Source organism: Neopsephotus bourkii, unplaced genomic scaffold (genome assembly GCF_033783945.1).
Source record: "Neopsephotus bourkii isolate Nb327-2 ecotype Australia unplaced genomic scaffold, CSIRO-AGI_Nbou_v1 NB_318, whole genome shotgun sequence".
Lineage (NCBI taxonomy): Eukaryota > Metazoa > Chordata > Aves > Psittaciformes > Psittacidae > Neopsephotus > Neopsephotus bourkii.
Genome location: NW_026900826.1, coordinates 9509754 through 9522093, shown reverse-complemented (window position 1 = coordinate 9522093; position 12340 = coordinate 9509754). Strand labels below are relative to the sequence as shown.

Here is a 12340-nt window from a genome sequence, read left to right as displayed (position 1 = left end):
ATTTAAAGTAAAAAATATGTTTCTTTACATAGCAGGTAGCTCAGCTGTGAACACCTTGTTATAAGATCCTGTGGATATTTGAGTTTAGTTCAGGAGATGACTGGACAAGATTCACTGTACTGGAATTTCCTGAAGGTTACTAGATACAGGGAAACAGCATCAAGCTAAAGAAGTTCTTGAACTGAATTTGGTTGGAGGCTTAATATTGCTGAGTGGGACAAATAGTGTTTGCTTTGCTTCCTCTTTTATTTTGCTTAGGTACCTTATTTTTTGGTCAGTGTTGGAAGCAAAGTACTTTGCCAGGCAGATCTCTAATTTCAGCAGGGTATTTCTTCTTGTGTCCACCATTCCACATGTCCCAGGAACTGTGAAGAGGAAGCTATATAGTCATTGAGTAGAAAGCAGGGAGATCTTTTTACCTGGAGGTCCTGCATAATAGTGTTATTTATAGATTTATGAATTACTGATGTAAGTATTAACATAATTATTGAGGGGAAAATGACTGTTAAGTCATTGTCATTACAGATTTCATCAGAAGTATACCTTTTTAGCCACATTAAAGGGAAAAAACACCAACAGGCTGTGCGAGAGAACAGTAGTATACAAGGACGAGAGCTTTCAGATGAAGAAGTGGTAAGTCCTATAGTATTTTTTTCTATGTAGTAGTATGTTTCTCTGTGTAATTTCCAGTTTTAAATGCCACCAGCTGAGTAGCTTAAGAAGGTTTTGAAAATTCTTATAAAGGAATTGAACAAGAATATTTGTGTTAGCATGGGAATAATAGTGCCTTTTTGAAGAGAGACTATGAGTGAAAAGGAATGAAAGAAACAGTGGATTCAAATACTTCAGGCAATTGCCATTTAAAGCAGATTGTGACTAAAATGTCAGATACTGCTTTTTTGTTAATCCAGAGGCATTTTTCATCTCACTTTATCTTTTCGTCATAAAAATCTGATGTCTATTTTACTTTTTTGTTGTTGATCCTGTTGTTCAAAACACCCTAGTCCTTTTTAGGTAATCAGATGTGCTGTCCTCTGCTTCAAGGTCACTCACTCATGCTGAAATTTGTAGTGCTACGTTACTCTCATACGTAAGATTGGAAATGCTTTGCAAGTATTAGCATTGCTAGAAAGAACAGGAATGAGTTTTTCAGTAGCTTCTTCAGAAGATTTGGCACTTTGATTCTTAGGAAAAAAATGAGGACATTTTATAGTACTTCAAGAAATTATGCTGTTTTGAAGAAAACACTTGTGGATGGTCGTCTGATTTAATTTCTTATTATTGCTACCTGAATTGAACTACAGAATTAAGGCCTTTTCTGTATGAAAAATTCTAACAGTCAGCCTTTGAGTTCTGTTTTACACAAAACACGTATGAATGCCCCCACATTACATCTGTCAGATGTTGGGAAGAAGTACTGTACAAGTGGGTTCTCCAGAGCTGATTCAAGTTTAACTTCACTGTGTTCAGAAATGTTTCCAGCCATGCTGATTCTAATGACACTGCTCAGTACTTCTGATTTTTTGGCTGTCTCCTCCTTTCCTTTGCAGCTGAAAACTTAGTGGTAGCATCCTTCCTTTTCCTTTTTGAAAAGCTTTGGAAAATGAAGTCTCTGAGGTACTGAAATCCACAGAGGAGGTTATCACTGGAAAAATGGGAAAAAAAGTTGGGAAGAGATACAGTAGTCTGGAGGAGTAAACTTTTGCTGAGTTGCAGTTTGCCTTCCCCTTTCCAGATGTAATGAAAACACATGAACTTATGTTTTCAGTTTTTTTGTCCTCTTTGACGGTTCTTAGTGGAGTTATGTGGGTTTGGATTTGGTTTTAAGATGCCACGTTTATCTAATAGCATGTATGAGACTTTGCACTGCATGCATTTTCCTAGAAATAGAACCTGAGAGATTTCCCTCAAATAAATACGAAGGAAAGCAGTGAACTGAATTTTCCTTTGTCTGGCTTTTATACACTATTTGTGATGTCTAATTTGGTAGTTTAACAATTCCAGCTTCCAGAAGAAGAGATCTCGTTAGAACTCCTGCATCTGTGCCCAGCTGGTGAAAAAGAAGTTCCACTAGAGGGCACAGATATCTTGATTTTTGTGCTTAAATCTGGTGTTAGTCAGCAAACCGTTTTGGTGTGAACTTAAGACCAAGACTAAGGTTTAAGGTATGGGGTTTCTGGAATGCGTACTTAGTGCAGGAGCAAAAGGAGAGAAAAGTTCTAACTGAGTCAACAGCTTGATGGTTACAATAGCAGATTTAAATGTCCTTAATCAAGATGGTGCGCAGTATTTGGCATACTGGCAACATACTGATGCTTCCATTGTTAGATATTTAATGTATTATTTATAGCTATATTTTCATTAGCCTGAATACACAATTCTGAACTATACTATTGTAGTCTGAAATTTACTTGGCCTGAGGCCATCTCTGCTTTGTTTGTTGTTTGGATTGGGTTATTTTTCCCCCAAAGAGCAGTAACAAGATGCACATGCTGAAGATATGGTAATTGTGAAGTAGGAAAGCAATTTTATTTACCAGATCAATCTGCTTTGTGTACCTCGTTTTTGGTCCCAAACGGTGCTTCGCCACCACAGAAGTATTCAGTAGCTTTAGTTGATTTTGAAATACTTGAGAAAAACTTTCCAATATGTTATATAGAAGTAAAACCATATTCCAGGGAAGCATTTTAATACTCATAGGTACTTACTCAATCACTGTTTTCAGTTTTTTAAGTCAATGAAGGTATCGATAATGAGAACACACTTGTACTACTTAAAGTTATTACTTGTCATCTGTGATGTTTTAGGATTATATACATCTTGTCTGTGACCCTCCTGCTTTGACAGAGATTTATATCACCTTTGACCTAATAAAATTTCACCTTTAACCTTGTGCACTTGACACCTCCGATAACTTACTCTTGATCTTTGACTCTTGTTGTGTTCAGCCTGTTAAGTATAATGGGCAGCTGCCTGGAAAGAAAGCTTTTTAAAAGATTGTAATCTGACCATAGGATTTCGTTATCATTATTTAAGAAATCACAAAAAGACTTGAAATATTTTTATTTTGACCGTAGTGGTATCCCAGAAGGTGAGATTTAAGTATCTCCTTAAGAACTGGAAAACTTACTTAAGTGATTCTGTAATATGTCTTCACACAGTGAAGGGATTCTTGTTGCTTTATTTGACTGCAAGCAAAAAGTTAAAAGCTGTGCAGAATGATCACTGACAGTGATTTCTCCGAGCCATGTGGATGCTGGTAGTTGATTTTGCTAGATATAAAAAGAAATTATTATAATCTAGTTTGTATGCCTTTGCTATATAGGTATATACATGCTATAGATGCTTATAGCATCTATTGGCTCTGTAATTTTACATTTTCAGATACAAAAGTAGACTTCAGGAGCAGTTATCTATTTTTCTGGAATTAAGCATTTACTGTGCCTAATTCCAGCGTATGTTGTGCAAGAACTGACAGCTAGTATTGGATAATCAGTAAGATGAATTCATTTGTAGATGCCATGTATTTGGTGAAGCTCACAAAGAAAATAGTTTTATTATGAGTGAAGATGCTAAAAGTGGAAAAGCATGAAGTTGTGTCTGAGGTTTGATGACAGCTTTGCTTCATCCCAGCTTTTTGGATTTTCTTCGTTTGGATTTTCTTCATCCAGCTGAAAAGGATGGAGGTTTCTCTTAAAGCAGAAGACGGTTGATTCTGAAACAGTGGTTATCATGTAGAAGCAAATGAGGTTCTGTTCACATTTTTTACTTTTTTCATTCATGTAGATAGCAGGACTCTTCCAGCAGGGCAGGCTTCAGGCTGGAAGTTGTTTTGCCTATATTATGTTTCTGAAACTTGTAATTCTATCACTTTCCCATCATCTTCAGTGCAGTAACAATGCTCTGTCTACATTTTCTCTCTCTGCTTAAATGAGTGTCTTCTTCCATCAAACTTCCAGCTTTTACTTCCTTTTCACGTTGCTATTTTCTGTGCTGTTGATTTCCTGTCCCCTCTCTTAATGATCATACTCTTTTCAGTGCAGCAAAAGGTGTAAACAATGTATGCAGTCTGGTGCCATTGGCTTAGCTGGAATCAAATTGTATGTTGGAAGTTGGGGCTAACAGTCTGCTGAATCAAAGCTAGTGTGACACAAAGGGCTTCTGATATAAAGGGAGTCACAGAGAAGGTGCCTGCTGAAAGCCCTAGGGCAACACATAGTGATTTCATAAGGCTGAGGAGTCTCTGCTTGCAGACTGTGCTCCCACCTGTAGTTCCTAGATCGTTTATTCATGTTTCTGCCCCTTTATGTTCCCATTTTTCTTTGCCTCTCATGTCTGTTCTGGTTTGCTTCGAGAAATGTACCTAACATCAGTAATCCTTGTAGCTAGCTTCCTTTGAACCATTGTCCTATCTCATGTCTGTATCTCCTGTCATTTAAATACAATGGTCTAAAAGCACTTTTACAGCATAAATCATGTAGTTCCATGCAATCTGTTAGTGTTTCTAGTAAGTGAAAAGTACTTCTGAAAACCATATGAAGTAGATAACATTACAGGATTTTGGCTAATTTACATAAAGGGCATGCTAGAATTTGATGTATTCTAAAGCAGAATGGAGGAATATTAATGAGCCCCTGCTTGCTTATGTGAAAAACATGCTCTTTTTTATCAAGGAAGAAAATGGACTCTGTTGTCATCATATAAATGAAACAACTTCTTAGAGGTATATTTAGATCAAATGAAAATACAATCCCATGATGGAGCAGAGGTGGTTGTTGTCTGAAGACTGACAGCATTAAAACGCGAGGCTTTATAGAAAGACATAGTTGGTTGAGCCCACCCGCATTCCTTTTACAAACACCCCAGCTAGCCATGTGATTAAAGCCTGCTCTCTGCTGTGGGTTGTCAAGTTGGCTGGGGTTGCAGTGCAAGCCTTTTCTAGCACAGGTCTGCCTAGATTGCAGCAGGGTCTGATTTACAGTGTGCATAACTGTGCTGGCGAGTTCCCCTGGTAGCAGCACTGCTCCGCTGGCAGGATTGTGCTTTTGCCAGGATGTGGTGAGGGACTGCCTGAGAAAGCAGAGCTGTGCTGGTACACGGGAGGTTTATAGCTAGCACAGCACACAAGCAGAGTTGATGTTCATGTGAGTCTGAATTTCTGGAAGCTTTTTAGGGGCAAGGGGTTGTTATTCTTAAAGAAATAGAGCTGTTTTCTGAAAGTTGTATGCTGCTTGCATTATTTCTCATAGAGGAAATTACCGAGGGAAGGAGATGTGGGAATGTTTCCATGTCTGACCTTTGCTCTCTTTTTTCTCTGTTTTCAAGGAGCTTTCTTGGCTGGAGACATGGTGATGCCTGGGCTTCTTTTTAGTGATTGTTTTTAATTCACAGTGTTTTCATTAAAATTGTATATAACAATTGTTTTATTCCCTCAGCAGTACTGGGAAAAATGCTTTTTGTTTTCCTTTCTGAATCAGTGTTTTCAAGTTATCTATTTAAATGAAGAATGGTATCCTATGAGCTCCTTTGGTAACCTGTCTGAAAGACATGATTAAGCCGAATGGAAAATAATAACACTAAGGATTAATAGGTTTTTTTCATTTCATCCAGTAGAGGAGTTTAAGGTATCCCTGGCTGCTTGGGCAAATTCCCTGTGTTCCCTCCAGGCTACCTGTCCTTGCTCCCATCCTCTGTAGGCTTCCTTTTTGGGTCTTGTTCATCCATGCAGGCCTCCTGGCATTTTTGCCTGACTTCCTCTTTGTTGGGATGCATCACTCCGGAGCTTGGAGGAGGTGAACCTTGAATCTTAACAGCTTTCTTGGGCCCCTCTTCCTTCCAGGGCTTTATCATCCCATGGTACTCTTCCAAGCAGATCGCTGAGGAGGCCCAGATCTGCTCTCCTGAAATCCAAGTGTGTTTTTAGCCATCTGCATTCTGAGTTTCACTCAGAATAAAATAATGGAAGTCCTTAGCATTCAGTTTAAGCTTTTACCTTGTGCTTTATTACTCAAGGATCTGGATTAAGGCTTTCCTGTGAGTCTGATGTTTTTGCAGCTAGGAACTCTGTGTGCCTAAAATGTGCAGCCTTGGTCTTACTCTGGTGTATGTTTGCACTCCAGTCTCATTTGGACAGTGATAACCATTACAGTACAAGGAGATGGTCTTGACTTAGCTCTGGTGGCTTATAACACTCAAGTAGTTTCTGGGTAATGGAGTGGTGCATATGGTTTGGTCATCTGTTGAATCATATTCCTGTTTCTTTTATCCACAGACCTACAGAATATGGACTTCATTGTGAATTCATATTTTTTTCCAGGTGTCTGGTCATTACTTTTCCAACAGTAGCCCATTTTTCTTCCCTATTGCTCAGCGTAAGCAATCTGTAAATCACCTACACACAAGAACTCCCCATCCCAATAAAGGTTTCAGTTGAGTTTGCTTTTTGCTTTACTCAATTTTCTTTTTTTTTTTCCCTGAGGAAGGGAGGATAACTTTAGGGAGGGGTTGTGTGTTGCTACACATGGAATGGAACAGAATTAGGCCAAGCATCTGTGGTCCGTTTTTGTTTATAGATGTTCAGTATCTGTTGGATACCTGTGGTCCTTTCAGCACAGGAACTTTGGCCTTGTAAGACTGCTGTGAATACATTTGTCCTAGAAGAAGCTGTCATGAATGATTGTGTAATTGTAAAGTTTAATCCATGATGCAGTTTGCAGAAGGTCTCTCAGAACTCTATACATCAGTTCTCGTTTTTAGCACTTTGTGCAGCAATAGCTTCTTACCTGTAATATATTATAAAGTGTTGTTTCTCATGACAAAACTGTACATGATTAATTGTTTATTGGCTGTGTCTTTAACTGTGATAGATCATTGCTAACAGCTGCACCCTTCTTCCCTTTGGCTTGGATATCCTGAATATTCATAGCCAGTAAGAAAAACTACTCCTGGCAGGGCCAACTGCACTCTCATTTCCACCTTCCTTGTGCTTGCCCTTGCAGCCAGATGATAATGTCAGTGCCTTCCAGCTTGCTCCTAATCTGCAGAGTGGTGCTTACCAAGTCCGGTATGCACAGTTCTCATTCTTCTGGAAGAAACAGTTTTCCTTTGCCTTCTTTCCCAAATTTTGCAGTGACAATTGGGAAAGGGAATGATATTAAGAATCTCCAGAAATATCTGGACTTACTACCCAGGATATTATTTGCTGTTTATCTTTGTGGCAGGCTGTTGTATCATTGAATTTATAGACAAGCAAGGTGACTAAAAGTGCAGTCAGGATTAGCAGTCAAAATAGTATGTAGCTTGGACATGCTAAAAAGCAGTATTAGTCCCTCATTTGAAAAATTGAATCTTAATTAATGAAAGAAGTGAAGGTAAAACTGCTTTTACAATGAAAGGTCAGTCCTCAGTTTTGAATGAATAATGGAAGCTTTTTTAATGCTCTACACTCATCTTCTGAAGTACATTTTAGCATAGAAATGTGAATAATTAAAATATTCATTTTGATAAAGTAATATTTGAATATCCATTTCTTTATTTCTGTAACCTGATTTTTCACATATGAAGCACTTATAATAACTCTGATAATGGTAATAAGTAAATCCTTCCTTAGTTTGGATCTTGTGTGTGGTTTGGAGCGGATCGTCACTTGGAATATGCTAACAGTATTTGATCACAAACATTTGAACTCTTAATGATTAAACATTAATGATTGTGTTTTGAATCCTCTCCGTATTTTAGAGGGCATCATCACTTGTGGGGTTATAACAGTGTTTGATCACAAACACTTAATCTCTTTATGATTAAGCATTAATAACTGTCTGCTTTTCAAGCTGTCGCTGGTTATAATATTGAAAAGTGAATTCTGCATTTGATATAACTCATAGTCGGCCTCAGCATCTGTTTTCCATATTAAATATTGTCCTCGGCTGTGAGGGGAAAAAAATCAAATACTGAGGAGGTTTGTTGAAACATGTAATAAAATCATGAACAAATATTCCTGCGGTAACATGATTTAGAATTGAACCTTAAAAACGTCTTCAGAATTTGGCAAATCCATCCCTAAGTGATTATATGCAAGTAAGAAACTGCTATTCCTGACATTGGTAATAAATATTGAAAACAGTTTTTAGTTATTTTCTGCAGTTATAGGATATTGTTCAGTTTGAAACAGGTAAAGATGTTAATCCAGAAGATGTATGTAGGCTGCAGCATAGTTACCTATTGATTTGCTAGAATGTATTCCCTATGTACCTTATGGTTAGACAAAATACTCAGTTTACTATTAGGGGTTTTTATTAAAATGGTAAATGAATGACAGCAATTATTAGGGGATATAAGCTACCATGAGTATTTCTTTATAATATTCCTCATGTTTATGATAGGAAGGCAAGGAAAAACAAGTTCCAAAGATCAAATTTAGATAAACAGCTAGAGTGAGATATTTTTCAAGTTGCCTGGTCTGCAAAATTGGGTTAGAAAACTTATAAGAATGCCTTTTCTTTCCAAACGTGGGGATTTAAGGTTGGAAAGTATACAAAAATAATAAGAATAACCAGTGTTACGGTATTCTGGCACTTCTGCTTCAGTTCTGTCCAGAATCCAGAAATACAGAAGGGGAATGAAAATGAAAAATAATAGAGAAAAACCCCATAAACTCTGCAAATTCCAAGAAGGTCATTTCTGGCTCCTTTTTTTTGGGTCCAGTGGCCAGCAAGGTTTTCCACTTAAATAAATTGGCTAGTTTATACAGAACTGAAACACAGCTAATGAAGCCCATGTTGTACTCTGTAAAAAACAGACTGAACATTGGAAAGGTCAGGTCTCTGCATGCCTGCTGCTTGTCAGTGGGATTTCACTCCAGGGCTGCTTTGTGGTAGCACAGGACCTTCTGGAGCTTCTAGAAAGCAGCAGCAAACAGTTGATATACTGGGTGATGATCCTGGCCACCCCTGCCAGCGACTGACTGGCTGCAGACTGGAGGATTTTCAGAGTCTTCCTTCCCAGGCTGTTACCACTATGGATTAGGAGGAATATTGTGCTTCATGAGAGCCAGGCAGCAAGGAGCAACAAGAGAACAAAGAATCTTAAGTCAAGACTGCCCTACAGCAACAAATGCCAGGCTGTGATTTTCTTCCCAGCTTGAGCAAATACAGATGCTCTGCTACAGTATTGTCCTACCTATGCAATCTTGCCACAGGCAGAATCCACGAAAACCCAATGCTTACTTAAAACGAAGGGAAAGGGAAATAAGTATTTGTGTTATGCTCACTCCTAATTTTAGAATGAGGAAGTTTTCTTAGAATTCTGTTTGGCACGCTTTCCACCACAATTTAATAAAGTTACTATAAATATTTGCTGAGTAGGGAAATGAGTAGTAGCTTATATGTAATACAGAGAGCTGGAAGTGTCACAGTCAGAGAGATCCGGGAGGAAAAGAATTGTACAGTTGTGTTCTGAGAAATACTTACATAGCCAACATTCCATCTGTCAGGATCACACGTGGATGTTGTTGCTGTGATCAGGACATGAAATGGGGAGAGCTAGTATAGAGTCTTGTGGATGGGTATTGTATGAAGAGGGTGTCAGGAAATTTATTCTTCAGCTGCTGTATTTTATATGGATTACCAAGATTCATAATCCAGTTTCTGGTATGGTTTTCCTCATCCAGACTGAAATGGACAGTGCTCACCTGTATAGCATTTCAGCATTTTGTAGTATTTGCTACACTTTTCATGGAAAAGTTGTTCTGGAGTCTGAAAAATTTCCTTTATTTCAGAGAATATGGATAATAATTCTGTAATCTTTATAATAATAAACATGTCATGTAAGAAAAAGGGGTGTCATTCAGTGTATAGAGAAAAACTTGGTTCTAAGAAGTGCTTAGAACCAAGTTTTGGTTCTTGGTTCTAGAAGTGCTCATCTAAAATTGTGAACTTCAAGATATGAAACAAACTGGTGAGTGTTTCTGTTTCAGGCAGTTGGATGGGGATAGGCAGTAACCACTGAGAATGTGACTTCATGGGTGACCTTCATAGTTTTAGCTTTTAATGATTTTGGCAACTTGATTTCTCATGTAGTCTGTAGACAAGGCCCATCCATTGCATTTGGACAGTCTCAGGATTCCCAGTTACTAAAAGTCAGAACAGTTGGAGGGAGCAGAGAGGAAAAGCAAAGGCGTTTTTGGTAAATAACTTCTGTCATGTCTGCTTTGTGGTGGCTGCAGCTTTACATGGGCATTTATTGTTAGGTTTTTTCACCTTGCTTGGAAATGAAGCAGTGAAACTTTTACAGGAAACTTATTTTGGTTGTTTAAAAATTGCATCAGTGTTATACAGAAATGCTTAGAGGTCTGTATGGCTTTATCAGATAACATGTCTGTATAGAATGCCATTAAATAGCAAATTGTATGCATTTACCAGGTTACTTTTATGTTTCATAAGCTTTTTCAGCTAGAGAGAGTCTCCTTCTGAGAAACAGGTAAAACAATCTGTAGTTTTGGTGAATGCATCTACTCTAATGCATCACTGGGCCACCACCATGTGAGTATATATAGAGGAGTACGTACAGATGGCCATGAAGAAATCAGCAGCCTGTTTTCCGTATTTTGCGACTGCACATCCCAGCACAGTACAGACTTTGTCGCATGGATTCTGCCATCTCTCTGAAAGCTGAGACCTTATTTGTGACATGAATTTGATTATTGAACGAATTGGACGTACTGTACTTGAGTGTGACTCAGTGGATTTAAACACCTTTAGTTTTTCAGGTAACTGGAAGGAGCTTAATAAAACATGGGAATAAATATTCCTAGCCTGCTCTGAAGCGAGTCTAACAGCAGCTCTCTTCAGATGTCAGTTGTCATTTGATACCGAGCTATTAGTTATACTGGTTTTACACCTGAATGGTGTCGATCTGCCCACTGCGATAATCCTACGCTTTGATCTGTACCTTCAAAAAGTGATTGTTTTTCTGACACAAGGTGTTATTACTTTACAAGTAAGGTAGTCTTGCTTTAATGAGCTGCATGTATGAAGTCTGATATTAATCCAGACTGCCACATGTGAAAGCTGAGAACTCTGAGAAACATCGTTCATGGAGGTGCCTGAGTTCATGTGAACAGAGTGGTTTGTAACCATCCTGCATGCTCTTGACAGGGAGAGCTCTTTCAGCCCTCACAGTGTGATAAATGAGTGTGCTTGTTGAACCCTATAGTTCTCTTCAAGTCATCTGCTAAGCCATGAATGGCTGGCCAGGGGCACATAAGGCTTTGTCTCACTTCTCACAAGCAGAAGTCTGATACCATGTTTGCTTGTTGCAGTGCAGCAGGAGGACTGCAGGCTGACTGTGCCTGGATGGAGATGTTCTGCCCCTTCTGTAAGGCTGTGGCCATTTCCAAGTGCAGTGTTAACTGCATTTTGCTCTGCTGTCACATTGAAGGATGTAGGAAATATTTTGAAGGTCTGATGAACCAAAAATCTAATTTCACAGTTTAACAAAGATGTAGAGCTATAGTAATAGTCATTGTTAGTTTTACATATTACAAGTGCTTCACCTTGGTCATAAGACGAGGTAAATGACAGTGGTAAGGTATACTAGTTCAGTTTGGAAAGCAAGTATGTACCTATGAAATCCCACTGAAGTAATGGATATATTTTGTTTAATAACTGAGCATCCACACAGGTTAAGTACACTGAAGCTTGGTAGCAAAGCATTATCAAAAAGCAGTATCAATGTGTTCTGAGGAAGTCCTTTCTTTTCTTAGCATGGGAAAACTCAAACCCATCAGTTCCCTGTGTAGTTTCAGCCTTATGAGCAGGTTTCTGTTTTCACAAAGAGAGGTTAAGGGAAAAGCTATTTTAAAATGGGTGTTGAGGGATACATCTCAAAGGAGACAAAAATGAACTGGGGTTTCTTAACCTGAACTGGGATGCTTTATGTTCTATGCTACTACTGATTGGTTAAGAACTAGCTCGTCAAGAACTGGTTTGCTAGTCTTGTACTACTGAGTCATGCTCAAAGGTGACAACCTTGTGAGATACCTTAAGATAAGCCCTCCTTTAAGCACATCATGCTGAAATTACAAGGGCAATATTAAAATGGAGGGGGGTAATGCATACAAAACCTGTAAGAATTATGTTACATGTGGAGATAGCGACATCCATGGTTTGATCACTTGGACAATACACTGAGGAAAAACTGTTTGACTGTACTGGGGGTTATACAGGGCCAGCAGTGTAGCAAAGCTAAAGTCAGAGTTGCATTTAGAATTTGCTTAGATTATTATGCTTGGTTTCTTACGTCTAATACTCAGTATTCATTTTGCATTCATATGATTTAAAAT

At 38.4% G+C, this 12340-nt stretch overlaps 1 protein-coding gene across 1 annotated transcript in view; it reads left to right on the top strand.

Annotated features, from left to right (window-relative positions):
* Nucleotides 1-12340, top strand: part of SCAPER (S-phase cyclin A associated protein in the ER) — a 147067-nt gene that overhangs the window by 49276 nt on the left and 85451 nt on the right. Inside the window, exon 20 of the mRNA XM_061347689.1 lies at nucleotides 526-633. Coding sequence (XP_061203673.1) covers nucleotides 526-633 — 108 coding nt within the window. The remainder of the gene's footprint in view (nucleotides 1-525; nucleotides 634-12340) is intronic.